Raw genomic sequence first — 21,017 nt, 5'->3', positions numbered from 1 at the left:
GCTCGTGAAGGATACCTGAAATCATCGAAATCCGACTAAAGTATCCAAAGCAACCAACTGCAAACAATTTTGGATAACGAAGTTTAAAACTTAGCCTTACTGAAAGATAACCTCTACCAAACTTTTGTACTCGACAAATCTGAATCAAGTAAATTAGAGTACAATTGGACGAGAAACAAGCTGCTAAAACAAGTTGAAAAAAAGAAACGCAACTTTTTTAAAAAAAAAATGAAATCCAACGCAAAAAAATAATAAACGCTTCTTCAAGGAAATTTATGAAGTTGAAGGAAACTCGGAATTCATCTCAGGCAAGTTGTCAATAGTTTTTCTGCAGTTGGATCTGAGTTATTACGTACTTCCACATGTCAAAACCAAACAATGAAATCAAACATTAAAAAACCCTCAATAGATTTAAGCTTTGCAAACGAAACAACTTTTTCAAAAAAGAATCCAGAATTTGCCGAACAATTTTGTGTTAGATCATTATTGTGTTAATGATTTTGTGCTCAAAAATTTAAAATTTTCGCTTGTTCATGTACTGGCAGTACTATTTAATGACTGCATCAGGAAGCGCGCGTTCCCAGAAAATTTGATTAAAGCTATAGTTATTCCCCTTCGTAAATCGGGACTGTTTGCTGATCCAAATAATCGTAGAACTTTCTCTATCCTCCCTACGATCAGCAAATTATTTGAAAAAATTTCGTTTTCTCAAATACGCAGTTTTCTCGACAAAATAATTTTCTTTTAATACGGTGAACCCTAGCCATCTGCTTAATGTAATTCTTGATCGGGGCTTCAGAGGGCCAGTACAAGAACTGATGTCTTCCTATCTATCAAACAGAAGTCAGAGTGTTAAAATAGGTAATCAACTATCATCATGGGAAACTATTGAAGTTGAAGTGCCAAAGGGATCAGTTCTAGGGCCTCTATTTTTCATTTTATTTATAAAGGATATCACTCATTTTATTTATAAATGATATTTATAAATGATGAAGTGGTCTTGACATTATACTATTTGCCGATGACACGGTTCTTCTGCAGAACAAAAGGAACAAAAATTTAGATTAACAGTTCAAATTCTTTTTAGTAGAGATAACAGGAATAATCAAGCAGTTATTCCACTATCGTTTACACTATAGGTGAAACTATTGAACAAAAACCTTATGTAAAGTACATTTGAGCTTTTATTGACAACCATTCAAAATTTAGCGAGCGTGCTTAATACTTTGAAAAGTTGGACAAATTTAGTTCATTTTATCCTAGAAAAAAATGCTGATTTTTTCACAGTTATTGTTTAACTATAAGATTTAAGTACAACCGATTGTTCAATATGCTTTGCATTTGTATGGCACGGCGTGCAAAACAACCCTAGAGCCCCTGGAATCTAAAACTGAATCATTTGGTTAGAATAGTAAGCGGTTTGAGAAAACGCGATTCAGTTCGTGCTGTGAGGGAACAAATAGATTCTAACAATGAAAAACCTGCATTTGAATGAAATATTAAAGTTATTGGCCAATATTTTTTTAGAAATGAGAGCCCTTTGGAGGAGATTAAATCAATAATAACTTGTGTTGAACTTGAGAAGGTATTAAATTCAAAAAGTACATGTAGATCCATCAAACCATCTAATAACGCAATTGGCTGTAGTTCTAAATCTATTGGCTTGAGGGTAAGGAAATAACACAACATCACACTTAAATGCGATCCCTGCTTTGCAAAAAGTCTAAAAGCAATGAACAGAAACAAACTGGAAAATTTTATGTGTACACATTGTTACATTGCTGAACTTCTTTCAAAATTACAGTAGTTCAGAATTACAAGGCTCAACTTCTTTCAAAATTTTACTGATATCTATTTCTTTAAGTTTTTTGTAGTTTTTAATTCCGTTTTTGTAAAATAAGATGACCTCTTGATGACCTGCTGGAACTGAGTGACGTGTTTGTGCTGAGTGGATAACATTTCCTTTCCAATGAATCCAATTGTTAAGATTCAAATAAAAATTTGACCTTGCTTAAAACCATATTTAAAAAAAAGATTAAAAAATTCAAAGAGAACACTAGGTTAGATATAGAAGGGAGATGCTATAAGCTACTGATTTTAATATGATTTTTTGATCCATGGAAACCATTTTAGACCTAGAAATTATCTATAACGATGCATTTCGTGAAATTTTTAAAATTTATTCTGAAAACTCCAAAGCGTCGCCAAAGTAATACCCTTCCATGAATAATGAAACACTTTTCCTCGTATGATTGATTGCGCCGAGGTTTATGTCTCTTTTTCTGCCTTCACTGACTTTTTCGTGTCACAAGACAGATGGTGTCTTCATATGTAATTTGCCATCATTTTGTCCTGTTATCTTCATGAATCTTTTGATATTAATTTTGCAATGTTAATTGGAAAAGCTCTGATGTTTCCAAAATTTTGGCAACATTAAGCGCAACCAATTGCCAAACAGTTTATAGTTTGATGCCGAGATATGAGATATGTATATAATGTGAAAGATATGATAGATGATAAGGTAAAAAAGATAGCAGTTATAATGCGTTGCATTGCTTCAGAAAAACAAGGCTATTGGCATTTGAGGAACCGATTTTCTCACCCCAAATTTGAGTTAACCCAGCCCAATTCTTGATATACATGAATTTAGTTTTTTTGCTAGTTTATACTGACATAAGATGGTACTAACGGCCACGGCGCTAGATTATCACTGTGAAATAGATTATCAATGACTTTTCACGGGGTTAGATTATCACTGGGAAATTGAAAATCCAGGTGTTCAAATTTTTCAATAATTGGTCTCCTGACGGATTGAGAATATACCCGTTTTAATTGTGTAAATTGTATCTCGGAACTCGCTTTCCAAAAAAAAGAGCAATACTGAAACAAAGGACATGGAGATCACTATATCTCTGGTTTTGTGCTCACTCGTGTTTCTCATGAGCTCTGGATTGCTGGCTGTATTGACCTCATTCAAATCCCGTGCAGCTGCAAACGCACAAGTGTCGCCATACACGGCTGTCATTACGGTGAGTCAATTGATTTACTCATATCTGCTTTTTTGGAGCTTTCCGGCTAGGGCAACAGGAAATGACTCATTCAGCCATACCATAGTGAAGAATAAGTGAACTGCATGCAAAGAAAAAATAGTTTGGTGTGCGTTAATGATCAGACAATTGAAAACGAGGTGGAGGGGCTGGAGGGAATTGAAGTAAGGTGAAGTGATTTTTCATTAGTGTTTATTTGTTCGCTATTGATATAATTTTCTGCAGTGTCTTGTAAAAATGATTCAATTTTTTTTTAAAAAGCAAAATCTTAACTGTGAGACAACTAAAAATCGCCTGGATAAGTGCTGGCAAATCACATAATACTCCTGGCTCTGAAAATTTTGAAAGTTAGATTTAATCTTTAGCAACCAATTCAAAAATTTGAGTTTATTTGACTCGATCACAGAGAACAACGTGGATAAAATGTTGTTCCAAAAGTCAGGAACTCTCTAAAATGAGCCATTTGGCTTAAAATGTGTTTAAATTGTTCACGACAAACAAAAAAAACTGTGATAAAAATTGTATGCACTTCTACTAGCTCTTGCAGAAGATATGACTTGAAAGGACTAAATTATAATTTGACAGAAGAACAGCATGTAAATTTTCCTCTGAAAATGGTCATTTATTTCGCACTGCATGACTGGTCTAATCATTGGTGCAAAACAAAAGATGTAAAAAACCTTAGCTACATGGAGTGCATGTTTTGCAAGGAGCTGAACTTCAAATTAAAAAAAGATGTCCAAAAAAAAGTTAGTTGTTAGCACTGATTTCTGTGTGCTCTATACTAAATTTTGTATTTTTGATTAATCCATCAATCATCTCTTCAATATTTTTGGTAGAAAACACGTCAAAATTTTACAAGCGCCAGAAGGACTTTTTCAATGATAATTCCTACAGTATCCATTTGGGCGATACTGTGAATAAATGAATCAATAGTTATAACTATTGTTTGGGGGATCGCGCAATTTCATACAAGAATCCGGATATTTCGAATCATAGCCCGTGATTTTAAGTCAAAAGTGCGCAAAGATGCGTTTATTTGACCAAAATTCTAAGTAATTCCCGCTGAATCACAATTCTGCCAAGGCAAAACATGAAATCCAATTTCACAAATACATATTTTTCTTGAGCCGACTGAGGTATGAAGACTGAAGTTAACAAAAAACCTCTAGATTTTTTTTTGTTTTGATTGAAAAACTCAGTTCTTGAACTTTGTCATTTGGTTTTTAATCTTTTCTCCACTTTATCAGACTTAAAAAAGATTTCAAGAATTGTATTGCTCCTTTGTTTGATGTTAATCAGTTAGTTACTTTTGGGAGTTGATAAAGCTAATTCATCACTAAAATTACCAATAGCTAGTGGAGATTATATGACTTGAACGGACTAAATAATAGTTAGACAAAAAAATATCACCATGTTTTAGATTTTTTCTGATAACAGTCAAGTATTTTTGTGTGGTGTCGTCTGGCTGGTCTAATCATTGGCAGATTCTTCCACTGTCTCTTATGTCGGATCTTGTTCTGATCAAGTTTATTTCTTCTCATTATATGTATAATTATTTCACACTTATGCGAGTTATTTTCAATAATGGTCATTTCTTGTTGAATCATGGAATTTCCCCCCTGAAAAACAATTGCCCCAAAAAAGATGTAACATTAGGGAGTGTTTTTATTTAAGGGGGTAAATGTTGTAGGATAAGGGGGGGCGTAATTGTGAGTGAGGGGAGTTGTTAGATTTGGCGCCCCAAAAGTACATCCCAAAAAGATATAAGATTAGGGGGTATTTTTAGAGGAATAAAATTATGTAAGAGTGAGGGAGTACAATAATGTTAATGTTTCAAAATTGAAATCATATACATGAGATGGCTAGTATTGGATAACCATCCGTGGCCTGAAGACTAAAGAGAACTGGCTCAGGGTACAGAGTTTGTGGGTTCAAGGCGGTCAGTCTGCGACTATGGAGGTTAAACTACGTAAGATTGGGGCTGCCAGTAGGGATAAAATGAAAGGGTGAGGGGGTAAGGGACAACTTAACCCCCTACTCTTGCAACGTTTTACCCCCTCCCCCATTAGCTATTGTTTCACCTCCCATTACCCACCACTTTTTTTCGAATTACTTCCCAATACCCCCCATGATGTTAGTTTTGCGTGGAATTTGTTGAAAAATACCCTGATTACCCTCCAAATCTTACATCTTTTTTGGATTAAAAATTCCATACCGGTGTGTATGTGTCCATCCCTTTATTTAGCCTGCTTTATAAAACATATAAGTGTATCGGCAAAAGCTCTATGAATGAATTTCACATTATATTTAATCGCGATATTTGGTGAAAATATTTCAAAAATTTATCACATTCGCTCCTAAAATTTGAAATGTTTTTTGGCAAAAGTTTTTGTCAAAAACGATTTGAATGGATATGTCCCTCCCTTCCTTCCCCATTTTCATACTCTTTCTTTTTGCAGGCATTTCTCCTTGCCCTCAACAGCTCGATTAACATCATCCTCTACATGATAGCGAGTCAGACCTTCCGAAAGGAGCTGAAGTCCTTACTTCGGATCCCATTTTTGATTAGTTACATCACTGGCAGAACGGAGAATAACTTGAACACAAAAACCAAAGCAACCGACATGAATTTGACAGCAGTCAACAAACAACGGGTTGTGGAGAACCGATCGTAACACTGCTGGAGACGCTACTCTGATGCGAATCAGAATCACAAATTAATTTAAAAGTTGTAATCATTTCCTCTCCCTGAAAAAAGTTTCTGCATGAAAACTTTTTTGAATCCGTTTATGTGATGTTTAATTCCCTATTTCTAACTTTCTTTCTTCCTGAAAACCTTTTCTTCCTGAAAACTTTTCTGAACCCAATTAGGCGATACTGAATTTCCTTTAAATTAGCTGAACACATTTGATATTCCCTGATATTAATAAAATCACTGCTCGCCGTCTCTTGAGATCAGAGCAAAATGAACTTTTCTTTCGTTCTTAAGTTCAAACAAGGCGGCTCGTTAATGTGCGTTTGCACATGATGTTCCGACCCGAGCTCATCTACATTTTTGACTTAATTGTCAACCAAATGAAGAAATAACAAAATTAGATGTTTGAGTTTAAAACAATCGTTACACAACCTATCTACTAATTGATTACACAATGCGATGCCTTATTACAGCGACAAAGAGATCTGACCTTAAAGAGACTACGAGACAAAAAAAAACAACCAAAAAGATAGCAAAAACAAAAACTTCACGGCAAAAAAGGAATATCTAAATTTAAAAGCACATAGTAACAACGTAAAAAAAGCAGTCAGATAAAACCTTAACTACGCAAAATTAATTTCTCCTAGCCAACAGCGGATGGAAAGTTTTTTCATAGAGACTATGTTATAAGTCAACAAAGAGAACGATCAATTAGGCGAAATTCATAAATTAATTAATATTTTTTTTACCAAGAAATTTCAAAAGTCTTTAAAATCATTAGCATTTAACTAAACAATCATTTGCATTTAACAATTAGCATTTAACTAAATTACTAAAAAAATATTGAAAAACCAAGACGTTTTCTTGTCTTTGGGTAGTTTAAGCCTTAGAATCGAACTAAAGAAAAACTTAAAAAATTAGGAACGATTTGCGAAAACACAAAATATTGCTACCATTAAAATCATTAACTACTATCTGAATATTATTTATTTTTAAATCAATTCTTATTTCTACTAATTCAGATGCAGGAATTATACTGAGAGATTAAATAAGTTTATTTGGGCCACATTTGTTAACCATTGAAATCAGTTACTACGCGGTTGTTCTGAAAGAATTGAAAAAGAAGCGCAAAAAATGACCACTAAAAAAACGTTTATAAAAACGCATATTGTCCGAAAAACGAAGCATCGGTGACAAATAGTATCAGTAGATATTTTTTTTTAATACAAGAAATTGGATGTGACTTCTCATTGATGAAAATAGGTTACAATTTGACGAAAAGAACAACAAAATCTGAAAATTTTGAAAAAAATTGAAAATGTATATCATAAACTTTAGGACTAATGGCTATAAACTGACTAACTGATTCCGGTAACATCATTCATTCAATCCTCATTTACAAGCTTAAGAATCTTGTCACTAATCTACAGCTACCTAAAGAACAAAAACAGTCAAGAACAGCAATTTCAAGAAAAAAATTGAGCGAGAAAGGTGTCGAAGGCATTCAAAAATGAACTTTTCACTAAAAACTTTTCTATGTTCAATTTTTTTAACAGCAATGGGTTTTCTCTTTTTATCAATATAGTTTCAAAAAATTGAATTGATTTAATACATTAGAACCATGAATATTTTGAGAAAACTCGTAGTATCAACGCCATTAATTTCATTAGCTTTCAACGGAATTCACTAAATACGCTAAATTATGCCTCCATGGGACAACAAATTTGTTTGCCATTCAAATTTGGTTAAAAGGACCTTACAACAAGTTATTGAAGATGAAAGCAACAACAAACACAGGCAACAACCAAAAACTCAGTAGAAAAACGCCAGAAGAAAGTGTCGAAGCAATTTAAATCATAAGTTCTTCTCTGCAAACTTGATCCTGATCAGTTGAAGGTCTTCCCCAAACTATTAGGAACTTTCAGTATTAGGATAATATGATAAGATATCAAACGGATCCAAAAGTAGGAAAAAGTACCCTAAAATTTTAAAAATATATGAAAACTAGTGGAATTGAATTTTTAAACCTAAGAGGTAGATGATAAAACCGCTAACCAGATTATTTTGGGCTGCATTGGAAATAAAAAAAGTTCTAAGATTGGTTGACTTTTCACGAAAAAAATTTTTGGATTGGTTAATGTTCCAAAAAAATTTCGAAAATCTACTGGCAAAGTCTTAACAGACATTAACCTCAAAAGCTTTAAACGGAGTTCAATAACTACGCTCAAAAATAACACGATGACAGAAAAAAAGATGTTTTTTTGCATAGATAATCAATAGGAGATCAAAATAAGTCTGAAGACTATAAAAACAACAACAAATACAGGCAAAAACCAAAAACTCAGTAAAAGAGTGACAGAGGAAACAATCGAAGCCATTTAAATCATAAGCTCTTCCTTCTCTGAAAACTTTATCTATGATCCTTTGAACTTTTTTCCGTAACCAATGGGAACTATCAATAATAGAAAAATGAGATAAGACTTCAAAAGGATCCAAAAATAAGAAAAAGTACCCGAAAACTTTTTTTAAAAAATATGAAAACTCGTGGAATTGAGGTTTTAAAACAAATAAGTAGAAGATAAAAACGCTAACCAGATTAAATTTGGCTGCACTAGAAATCAAAAAAGATCCTGTAATTACAAATACTGACTAACACTCCACGAAAAATTTTAGGATTGGTTAATTTTCCAAAAAATCTCGAAAGTCTATTTTTAAAGACTTAACAGCCATTAACCTCAAAAGCTTCTAACGTAGGTCAAAAACTACGCTCAGAAAAAACAAGATGACAACAAAAATGTTTTTCATGCTTAGTTAATCAATAAGAGATCACAATAAGTCTTAAGACTATGAAAACAACAAAAACAGGCGAAAACCAAAATTCAGTAGAAAGGTGCGAGAAGAATATTTCGGAGCCATTTAAATCATTAGCTTTTCTCTGAAAACTTTATCTGCGATCCACTGAAAGTCTCTTTTCCAAGGAAAAGGGATTAGAATTTTATTTGGATAATTTGTATAATTCTGGATAATGTGATAAGATTTCAAAAGTAACCAATAATAAGGAAATATACAATAAAATTTTTTAAACTTTTTGAAATCTTGTGTCATTGAAGTCATATTACTAAAAGTTAGAAGACAAAACTGCCAGTCAAAATTGGTTACAGTAGGATGGAAGAGGCTGTCATTACAGAGACTGACTTACAGTTCACGATTCTTAACAGCCATTATCTGTCCACTCAAAGCACTAGAGATGCCCACTTAAATCTCGTTAGGGAAAATTTTCCACTGTTAGCTAGTGAGTTCATGCCATAAGACTCCAAAAAATTAGTAAAACCTCAAAAAGGATTTCAAAATTTCATTTAAAATTACGTAAACTCAGAGTCGAACTTAAAAAAATGAGCAATTTCTTGAAAACGATTTTTTTGTTCCTTGGGCTTCATTTGAGTGTAAAGGAGGTTTGTTATTAAGGGAACCTTGATATGAAAAGTGACTTGTCTCTAGGTGACTTGAAAAAGCAAAAAAAGTAGAAAAGTTGTAAGAGCTCTCAAATAGATTCCGAATTTTTTTTGATATTGAAGCTCCCTATGAGACCAGAACTAGTCTTTTTTATCACCTTTAGTCTATTAGGAACACAAAATTGGTTCATTTTTTGGCAAGAAAATTAAGTATGAAATACTATTTGTATAGAAAATATCTTAATTTGGAGAAAAGTTTTACTAAAAGTGATCTAATATCCCCTGTTCACACAAAACTTCAATCCTCGATAACTCCTCGAAAAAAACGAAAATCAATTTTTGATTTTGAATTCTACAATGGACCAGCTTTTTAATGATACCACTCACTTTTCTCTGCAATGAATATCTCGATCGGTCAAAATTGACTGAACAAAAAAAACCCATTTGAGTATTTAGTTCCTCCCCCTCACAAGTGGGGTCGGAACAATAACCTCACGTCGAACTTAACCAATTCATTACTGTGTGAGTTTTTGTTAACTCAGAATCAATAGTGATAAACGCATTACATGTCGAAAGTTCAAACTTATAAAATCATGTGTTACCAGATCAATAAAATTCTGCTTTACGAAAAAAATTTTGAAAGATCTGATATAAAATAAATAAGAGGACTTTTCAATTTCGTTGCCAATAAACTGTATGAGAAAAAAACAACATGAAGTAATTTAAATGCCTGAGAATGTATACTCTATGGTACACCTAAAAAGTTTCTAAAATACTTTCTAAACTTTTACGAAACAGTCTCTTGTCGTAATCGCTGCTTAAAAAGCGCCCATAACTTTTAAATTGAAATTAGATCCACATTATGGGATGAGTCTTTCAATACCTCTCACCCATTTTCTTTGCTGAGTTTTGCTGGAAAAAAATTAATTTATGCAGAGGAGCAATATTTTGTTGAAAAAATATGGTCTGCATAATACATTGGTTTCAGGATTTTCCAATTTTTGAACACCTCACTAGTCATTTCTGCTACTCTGATTGTTTTGCATTGTAAAAAATTGCTTGTCCCAGAATCATATTTTGTCTTTTTTTTCCAGGAATCTTTGGATCAAAGCCTGAGTGATACCGTTCCAGACAATACCATAGTCATAAGTAGACCGTTATCTCGCAATGTCTTGGAAGAGTCTTTAAAAACTCTTGCAAGATTAGCGTAAAATCTTCTTTTATGCAGACCTTAAATGGAGACTATGTAACGGCAAAAAATGAGAAACAGTAACTGGATATGAGAAAAAACGCTACAAACTCAAACCACTAAATGAAACACATAATATCTCATTAAAGGGCCAATGAGATTCGCAGCTAAAGAGTCTCTCAGACATAAATAAACAGCCAACGAAAGCAACAACAACAACAACAACAACATTAACAATACTCACTATCTGTAGAATTTTGTATTTTGTCGTTAGAAGGCTTCTAGCTGAGGACTGGCTAACGCCCAAAACTCTATTGATTTCAAAAGGTTTATTCGGTGGGTCGTCTATTTGCTGAAACTGATGTCTTTTGTCCTCAGTTGCTCTCGGCCGCCGTTCAAAATATCCGTTGATTAAATAAATTAACAGTCGAAAATAAGTAATCAAGCCAAAGTAACAATTACCGGCAAGAAATGTTCTCAACTGCCATTAATTAATCAATCGAAAATGTAGATACATAAACTCAAAAAATATTTACACTAAATAACGGGTGCACACTTCTAAAATGAACTTTCATCAAATCAATTCCCAGCTTCTGAAAAGTATTTTCCGTTTCTGAAAAGTGTTCCTAACTATTTCAGTCCTTTTTTAAAGCTATCTCAAAATCTGCGTTTCCGTCTTAACAAAATCTAAAAGTCAAATTTGTTGATTGCAAATTGTCTCACAGTCCAACTGGTCTTGACAAAAACTAATCAAGCTCAAACTTACTTTTAAATTTTTCTTCTCTATCTAGAACCAACTGTTCTGTATCCTCTCTCTTCGTTCTCTCTAGAACCAAACTGTTCTGTATCCTCTCTATTCGTTCTCTCTAGAACCAACTGTTCTGTATCCTCTCTATTCGTTCTCTCTAGAACCAACTGTTCTGTATCCTCTCTATTCGTTCTCTCTAGAACCAACTGTTCTGTATCCTCTCTATTCGTTCTCTCACCTCGCGGTTTTCGCTTTCTACTCTCAATAACTTAGATGCAACGCCTTCTGCCACGTGGCATTAGAAATCGTTACCTGTGGAACTACTGTCATTACACCTCTTTGTTCTACTACTCGCTCTTTTTTGGGGGATGGTTGATTGCTAGCTGCATTGATTTCTTGACTTTCGCTCTTTTGGAACGCTCTTCCGAATATGAACTCAACTCTCATTGGTCAACGAAACAAGTCACGCTGCACTACCCCTACCTATATCACGAGTTATGCAAATTCGTTCACGCAAATACCAATCCGCCTACTAAATACCAAACGTCAAATGCTTTGCATAATACATGCTCCTCCCTATTGTACTGAAGAAATGAATCATCTGACTTTTGAACCAATTAAAAACCAATGTTCGAAAATACTCCCCTACCATATACCAAATTCAGCAAAAGTAATCTGATAGAGCACACAAATAATCAAGGTCGTCATGCAACGATCACCATTTGCAAGATTAAATGATTTTTAGACCAACGAAATATTTGCGCATGTCGCAATTTAACCCGTACGTTTAAGAATTTTTCCCAACTTCTCCGGAATATTCCGAAGTATTCCGTTCCAATGTACCAACCATTCCGTTTCAAAAATGATAATCATCTTTCTGCTAACAGAGATTTTATAGTTGGGTTAAATGGCGACACATTTCTCATTGGATCAAACGTCAATTATATACTTTTATCAAAACAAAAACATCTCTAGTTTCCCTTTGTCTATCTTTAAAACTGCTTCAAATGTCAACCCGTAAAATATTCCTAACAGTAGTCTGAATTTCCGCCGGCACCCTAATTTCGAAATGAATGCCCTCCTGAAATGTCGCCTGTCCATTTCAGAGTGGGGTGGGTAATTTAGAGTCTCTTTTTTCATTGTTCATTATCTTCTGCATGCTTGAAAATACGCATGGAAGAGTTCATTTGTGAAATCTGAGTAATCCGAAATTTATGTCGACATAGGGAGTGGGGGTTGACTTACGCTATAAATTCCATCTTTTAGTCCATAATATTCTAAATTCGTTCGTTCATACAATATTGGACATTTTTCGTTATTTCAGGAGCCATAGTGTTTCCTCATATTGTTTCCCAAATTTCGCTATAGCGCGATACATGGTGTAGACAGAGTCTGCAAACCATCCTCATTTAACTTTGCTATCCAATATAAACTGTATGTGCTATTTAGAAAGTACAGTTTGCCGACAAAACTATTAAAACTTATTAACTTCCGTGTTCTCGGGTTTTCCATGGAAAAAACGTTTATTAACACCATTCTGGGATTTAAAACCTACTCCTATCAGAAGGGCATACTGCTTTGGGCTCTCATCCCGATTTTGCTTATTTTACAATGAATAGTTTAGAAGTTTCATGAGTTAAGAGTTTTCCTAGTTTTCTTGGGATAGTGACCCAGGAAAGACGATTTAAACCTGTTTTATGTTTCATTTGTAATTAGGGTACTTAGGGTTGCAAGTCCTGTGATTTCTAAGAGATAACAGTGACGCTAAGTATGATTTCCTCCTACTTCGATCTAACTCACTTTGGGCGCTAACATCTCGGGTTCAAACTCTCATATCGAAAAATACCCCCTGATAAGGCCCTATTGAAATCATCATTTCTATCCGCTCCCAGATTTTCACGTCGATTGGTCACTTTCCTCGGAAATGGGGGTTGCTGAGCGAATTCGGTTAATTCTGTATTTTTTTTTGAAAAATTCTCTAAGTTCTTAGTCAAATTCATCAAACTCGATACTAGTTCTCATTCATTCTGCTTTGCTATCATTCTTTATACCACACTTTTAAAGCAGCTCGTTTTTGACTTTATTCTTTTCTTTTTATCTGAACATTGTTTTCTTTTCATTATTCATTTGGTTCCTTTTCGTTTATCCATGGACCCAATTGAATACAATCAAATTTTCGAATACCATCTTAATAAGACCATTCCTAATACGTGTATCGACAATTTATCCCGGAACGCTTTCGTTCGTAAGTCGAAACGCGATCATTTTTTTGATGGTGTTCTTCGAAAGAACGGAAGAACTGTTGTTTCTGCCTCAGCGGCATGGGAAACTTTAAAACAAATTCACGATGTAATTCTTGACCATAAAGGTGCGGGAAAAGCATTAGAAAGTTTTGCCGCTGAACGCTACGACATTTACAAGTTGCGGGATATATGCCGCTCTCTTACTTCGTTTTGTACTGTATGCGCCTATCGACGTCTTGTTACTATCGAGGGTAAGCGAATGGTGCAAATAAGTGAGAAGAAGCGGATAACAATTTGTGGGGCATTAGGTTTGGAGCCTAAGGAGAAGCTTCCTTATAATGTCAGAGATGCTCCTTCAATAGATCTGCCGAAGGAACTGATCGACGTGAAAGATTGCGCGACTAACCGTTATAATTGTTTCCTTGCCTGCATTAGTACACGACTTACAGGGTCAATCAATAATTCTGAAGCACTCGTTTTCGCGTTAGAGGTACCTCGGGAGAGTTGCCTTAAGAAGTGGCACGACAGTTACTACTTTCCGCGTATAGATCTTAATCAGAGCCTGAAAGAACGCGGTATCCAAACTATTGACTTGTTTGCTCTGGATAAGATCACGGGAGTGCATATTATTGAGTACGATGCAGCCGATGGGATTTGGGGTTATTATGCGGGCAATAGCCGGGGGAGCGAAAAAAGCGCAATTTATACTTGGTTCGAACACGCAAGGATAACGAGGCTCACTCTATGCTTGTCGTGGGTGCCTTGAACAAATCCAAGGAACCAAAACCCAAGAGTCGTCGCTATTGAGGCTACCCGGATTTCGTGACCGTAAGTGTATTTAGCCCTGCTTAGACTATTTGCCTTTTCTTAACAAAGGGATCGTCTCTTTGTCTTTTAGCTTTGAATAGATCTTGTTGATTAGTCGAAGTTGCTTTTGTTCATTGTTAATTATCATTCGATTAGTTGCATTGATAAACTATAATTACTTCTAGCTTGTGCTGCTTTAAAACGCAATTTAATTAACAAAAATGTTGTTCGTACCAAGCGCTTTCATATCTTTATAAGTATTTTTGTTTAGCTTGGTCATTTGATTGATTTGCAAAATTATATATTCTACACTATCTGTCATTTAAAAACGTATGTAACAAAGACAAAACAGCATGAGAAAAAAAATATCAAGCAAACTCACTTCCACTTAATTAGAGACCAGGTAACAAGTCGACAAAAAAAATTACAATCGGCAACGTTTGAAAACCGACTGAATTATATAATTTTGATGATAATATAAAACACACAACAAAAATAAGCTTTCAATTGTCAGACAACAAAATTGAATCCCTTTGAATTGGTGAGACATCGCAGTACAAAGAGTACGAGAAAACGCAACAAAAAGAACAGCAAAACATGATCAATATCAAAAATTCACGACTTGAACAAATCAAATTTTTTGTGAAAACACAGTATCAATGTCGTGAAACCCTCAGTCGAAACACGAACACAAATAATAGTTTGATGTCTGCATCTTAAGAATTTTTTTTGAACGTGTATTTTATCGTACAAAGCCAAAAAGTAACGAAAAGAAGAAAATCAAAGGTATCGTTTAACAGTATACTGATACATTTGCCAACAGAAAAACTTCAAGTCATCAAAATCGTTAGCTAGCTATTATGAGCATTATATAGGTTCACTATACCTGCACATCTATTTGCAGCTATTGCGACGTGCCTTTAATGAGAATATGACCCACTACAAACACAGGTGGAAAAAAAAATGTCTTAAACAGTGTCGAATCGATTAAACCCGTTCTCTTTTCGCTAAAAACTTTGCATGTATCAAAATTGGGCGTCCTTTCAAAGCTAATGAGACCTTTTGTGATAGTGATAATGTGACAGAACGCCGGAAAAAGAAGTTGCGACCTCTCATTATTTAGAATAAGCTGGAAATTCGAGCAAAATAAACCAAATGGTGGCAAAGTATGAATATTTCACTGATATTTTTAAAAATATACATTAAATGTTATAAGAATCCTTAGTTATCAACTGAAATCATTAGATATTTTCAACCGTACTGCCCGGAGAAGTCAATTACAATTGTAGCTAACGATATTAAGTTGTCAGGTTTTTAAGAAAGCAAATGCAGGCAGAATACTTCTTTACAAAAAACCACAATGAGACGAAAACTGGCCTTGAAAATGATGCGAAATAATAAAACCAGGTAATAGTTCCGAACCTCATTGCAATAATTATTTTTTTGCAGAATAATTTTTAAATAAAAATATCAAATATGAAAGACGCTTTAAATTTGATATTTCCATACCTGTTTTGGACGTTTTCCGACTTGCCAAGTCTTGGCCAAAATTGGATTTGAACTTGCAAGACTTAGCTTAGACGTGCACATGACTGACAAATATTTAAAAAGGCATAATCTTAGCTCTGACTCAATACTGAAATTAGGCTTACACTTAGACTTGCCCACTACTGATGTTGACTTGGTATCTCAACAACATAGCGACGACCTCAACAAAGTCTGACGGCCCGTAAAACTCAAAAACACAAAATGATAACATGATCGCTTTCTCCTGGAATTCCCATTGACGATGCTTTGCCCTGTATCTTGTACGAATCTGCCAGACTCTGACAGCATTTAAGATAACCACCCATTCTCGAATCGGAAATTTCTCTTAACTAAAAGTTTTAAACTTTCATTTTGAACAAGTGAATCATTCATTCTTTTTAATTTTGCTGATAAAAGCTTCTGTTCCGATTCGTTAATGCCCGCGCTTCGTTAATGAAGCAATCAAAGAAGTGGGTTTAATAAATTAGGAAAAACTCCCACTGCAGAATTTATTAACCCTGTTTAATAGTGTTAAATAATTATAACAAAATTTTAATTCGGAAGAAAAAGAACCACTCAGTTTTCCTCTCCCAATAATTGGTGAATTCGGAAGTTCATGCCCTCGCCCTAATCAAACCCTCGGAACTAATTTTACTCTTCTATTTGATCGAATTAAGAAAAACTCGCTTTGAAATTCTTCTTGAGAGCGAAACTTCAAAGCTATTGTCCTTGAAATTACTGATGAGACCGCAGCGGTAATTGAAAATTGGGAGAATTCCCTATCAACATTTTTAAAAAACCTTCTCCGCTTCGATTGAGTAGTTAATTACTTGAAGGTAACATTTTAACTTGAGCACTTTCTAATCAAAAGAATTTTAAAAATAATTTGGTGTTATCTTGCAATTTAAAATTTTATAGTTTGGAGGAAACGCCTCGAAAAATGGTGGACGCAAACATTTTCAACTTCAGCTTAACACACTTGGTAAATTTTTTGTTGATTTGTCCTTTGTGAGATTTTCTTTCCTTCTGATCTAAAACCCCATATCCTCACCCAAACGTGCTTTCAAACGCCCGAAGAATGCATAAAGTTTTTTTGAACGCACATAAGTCTGATGAGTGCACGAATGTCTGGACATTAGCACACGAAAGTCAAATAGTTATGGCATCAATAGGGGTTACTGTTGGCGGGGCGGGGTGGAAGAGGAGGAGATTGAACTGTGGGGGGGGGGGGGGACTCGAGAGATTCTAATTCTTTATGAATATGATTTTTTCTTCTGTTTAAGAACGGGGAAAGCCAAGACAAATTATCCCCTTTAACAACTTTAATCCACGCTGTAACAATCTCTGTGGCGGTATTTGGTGTCATTGGCAACGCCTTGACTCTTATAACAGCTAAGAAAATGGGCGAAATCCAGAAAGATACGTCTGGCACAGCTTTCATAAGGTATTTGGCAATTGCGGACTGTACGACTTTGTTTCCAAGAATTGCGACTGCTCTGGAGTATTTGGTCGACTATGAAATTCGGGCGATGTTTGAGTTTGCGTGCAAATTCAACGCCGTATATTCATCTATCGCTTACTATACAGGTATTGTCTGAAGATATCCGAATTTGCACAAAAATCTTAGGAAAATGTCTCTGAGAATCATTCAAATTATTCACAGTGTGTAATAACTGAAATCAGAATTAGAATTTGATAAACGGGGCTTTTTCAGGAATAAAATGACTCAAATATACAGTTTGTAGGTCTTTGTTAGCCTTTGGAAAGTTTACGAGTCTTAAAGGGCTATACCGCTAAACACTTAGTCTCATATTCTCATCTCAGTATTTCTCAACGTGAAAGACAAGACACGTTAACGGAAGAAATCAGAGAACCAACCATGAGAACCGCATAGAGCTTGTTACTCATTTTAATGAATATTTTATTAATCATAGATTTTATTTTCCTCAAAACTTTCAACTAGCTCTAAGATTTGCTGACTCGATTTCATTTTCAATTAGTTAAGGAAGGGAGTTTTCTTGAGACATATGATCTGGGTATTTATAAATGTGCATCTTGCCTTCTAAATCTGAAATTAACTTTAATAGGACTTGATATGTAATTAATTATCAAATAGGTTTTCTTCTCATCTCCGTCATTTCATTTAAAAAACACGCTATTGAAAGGTTAGGAAAACTTGATACCGTAACCGAGTTTGATTGTTAGTCGATCAAGAATCTGAAATGAACAATAGTGGACGTGGACGTGAATAAAAGTACAGAATCGTTACGCTTGTTTAAAATTGATCACCGTGGACAATAGTGATAAATGGGGAATTGGAAATTAGGAGACAACTTGATTAGGCTATCAAAATTTTTCAAAGGCAATAGGCGAAAATCCTGAAATAAAGTTTTGTTGAAATTAAGCGGATAGCAATCAAAACATTTGAAAGGTACTTCAATCCACTCGATGCTGTGAAGTTGAAAATTTCGTCCTTACAATCGTCCTTACATACAAAAGGTTCTACTTCTTTTCACCCCTATTCATTTAACCCCGATTTATTCACCCCTCTATCATTTAACCCCTCTATCATTCAGCCCCTCTATCATTTCACCCCTCTATCATTTCATCCCGCCAATTAGCAGTCGACATCAAAGGCATGTTTTGTCATCATTAAGTGGATAAATTAATCCCATGTTTGGTTGTGATAGTTTTATATCAAGTCCCACGGGCCGCTGAGGCATGGCCATGGCACGCGAGGCATGGCCAAGTGATTATATTGCTGAATCAATAATCCTTATTTCATAGAAAGATTAAAATCGGGGAGAAATGATAGAGGGGTTAAATGATACAGGGGTGAATAAATCGGGGTTAAACGGCAGGGGGTTAAATGAATAGAGGTGAAAAAGTGGGACACCCATACAAAATATGAGCTAAAAGAACATGCAAGTTGTATCATTTTTCGATATTTTACTTTAGTCGATGATGTCATCGCTGCCATTTTCTTAAAATTAACAAGGAAAGAACAGAAAATTTCTTAACAATATTTTTATTGTAATTAATACTGGTTGAAAAACAACGCAGGAAAAAAATCGGGGAGTTGGGGGTAAAATCACATCCTAGAAATGTTCAAATTTGAAAAATCTGTCAATTTTTGTTTGATTTTTTAAGCTATTTCTCTTCGAAGTCAATTATATAGTCACCTAACTACATTACATTACCAATTGGATATTGCAGTTCCTCCATTAACTGTTTTAATTGCTATTCTCACAAAACCTTGAATCAGAATTGTTGACAAATTTTGACCAAAATTCAATTCGCCTTATCGATTTTTCGCCTATTGCGCTACGCCACTGCCAAATATTTTCATTACGGGAGGAAGGTAGTTTGATCTAAATTTCTTAACTGTCACGGTTTTTCACAAATGTTGATACCTTCAGCTAACTTTTTAAAACGTAAGTTTTTATTGCAATGACATACTTGCGCACAAGTGGGAGCTTTTCTTCGTTTTTCAAGAAAAATTTCCATCGATAGGAATCTCACCAATCAGATACCCAAATTCATTTCAATCCAAAGCCTACTTTAATCAGTAAAAAAAAGTTACGAATTTTGAAAATAATTACATTATAAGCTGCTATTTGTTAGCGAAATGGTATTAAACGAGCAATCAAACATCAGTGATTTCATTTGAAACTGTCAGTAAATTTTTTAAGGCTCTGTACAAACAATTCAGTCGGCCTTAAACTCTTTTCCAATATAGCCAACGTCTTCTTCTTACTATATTAAAAACGTCATTATAAAGCATCCTAATCTATATGGTTTTTAACACAAATTTTGAAAATATTCTGACACACTTTTAAAGTAAATGTAACAGATTTCAGATTGATCGGGACATAACTCTGCACTAAAAGAGATATGCGTTTTTATCAGATTTGTTCAACTAAAACTACAATTGAAAATGTGAAAACCGTCAGTCGGTTTAATTGCAGTCGGTTTAAAATAATTTTTTTCATGAAAACTAGATCAGTAGGAACTATTCATGCTGTTTCAGCCAATTACATGTTGATGATGCTTTCAATTGATCGAGTTATTGCAGTCTGGTTCCCGATATTCTACTATCAGAACTCTAAGCCCAGTTACGCTCTCATGACCTCAGTGGTCATCGTTTTCATCTCATCCGTTGTTACTCTGCCTTCAGCGAACCTCTACGGCATACAAAACGGTGTTTGCAGTATCGTCAATTTTGATTGGTTGACCCCAGAGCAAGCTGATCTATTTCTATTGGTTGCTGGATTTGGACTGCTACTGTTTATTCCACTTATGGGAATTTTTGTGGCCAACATACTTATTATTTGGAAGTTGAGAGGGCGGGCGTCGAGAAATTTTCCAGCGTCAAATGTAGTTCCGAGTCAAAACTTAATTCTCTATAAGGAATTGGTTTTTTAACTAATGTTTTTTGTAACTATTAAGCGTTGAAAAGAAAAGCAGGGGTACTATATAAGGTGAAGCCAATTCATGTCGCAAAAAAAACGGCAACTTACTGCTAACATTCGTGCTGAAAACAGCAGAATAATTTTTTCCAGATATTACTTCAAAATCAACTGGCACTATATAGTACTCAAAAGTCCCCAACAATTGTCTTTAAGTGAAAATGAGTTAACAAAACGCATGTGAACTTACCATTTTTCAATCTTTCACATCAATTATACACCCCCGGTCACACCCCAAAATATTTGTCAAAAAATACGCGAAATTTAGATATGGGGAGAAAGAATATTAAAAAAAACCTTTGCCTAATGATAAAAAGTATTACAGATATGGGGCTAAGAAAAAAATGAGAAAAACTTTTTATAATTGTTGGTAGGATCTAAATTGAGTTTATTAAACTGCTCACATGTGGATTGAAACTGGCTGTATTTGCGCAAGGTACTCGGACATGAGTCTCAGAGCATCAGTGATGAACTAGCCTATATCAATCGTAAAACTAACATTCAGTTCTGAATAATTGCTTATTAAGTTTAATTTGAATTTTTTTCGAATGAAATCTTAGCAGAAAAAAGTCCTGCCTTTGTAGCCTAAATCTGATAATTACAATAATGGTATTCACGCTCTTCATGGTTAAAGTAGTTGATTGGCAAATACCACAAAGCGCACTTGAGACTTCTGTTTACAACTTGCTACGCAAATTAAAAGTTACAGGTACGATGGTGGATTTTCGAATCGCAGATAAACCATTCCTTTATATGAGGGACTTAAGCTGAAAAAAAATGTTTTTCAGGCAGTAAATTTTCTTGATTGTTAAGACTAGTCGGTTTAAATAGGGACAT

The 21,017-nt window shown here is 34.6% G+C and overlaps 2 protein-coding genes across 4 annotated transcripts in view; both read left to right on the top strand.

The window, feature by feature from the left end:
• Window positions 1-5,938, top strand: part of LOC142346084 (melanin-concentrating hormone receptor 1-like) — a 67,992-nt gene extending 62,054 nt beyond the window's left edge. For both annotated transcript variants that reach the window (XM_075398585.1, XM_075398584.1), the window contains exons 4-5: window positions 2,874-3,029; window positions 5,510-5,938. In XM_075398585.1, the coding sequence (XP_075254700.1) occupies window positions 2,874-3,029; window positions 5,510-5,725 (372 nt within the window). In that variant the 3' untranslated portion in view covers window positions 5,726-5,938. The remainder of the gene's footprint in view (window positions 1-2,873; window positions 3,030-5,509) is intronic.
• Window positions 1-21,017, top strand: part of LOC142345644 (cytochrome b5-like) — a 287,355-nt gene that overhangs the window by 129,462 nt on the left and 136,876 nt on the right. The gene's annotated exons all lie outside the window — the stretch shown is intronic.

This window comes from Convolutriloba macropyga, chromosome 9 (genome assembly GCF_964194025.1).
Source record: "Convolutriloba macropyga chromosome 9, txConMacr16.3, whole genome shotgun sequence".
In the NCBI taxonomy this organism is placed as follows: Eukaryota; Metazoa; Xenacoelomorpha; order Acoela; family Convolutidae; genus Convolutriloba; species Convolutriloba macropyga.
This window is presented reverse-complemented; position numbering and strand designations above follow the sequence as displayed.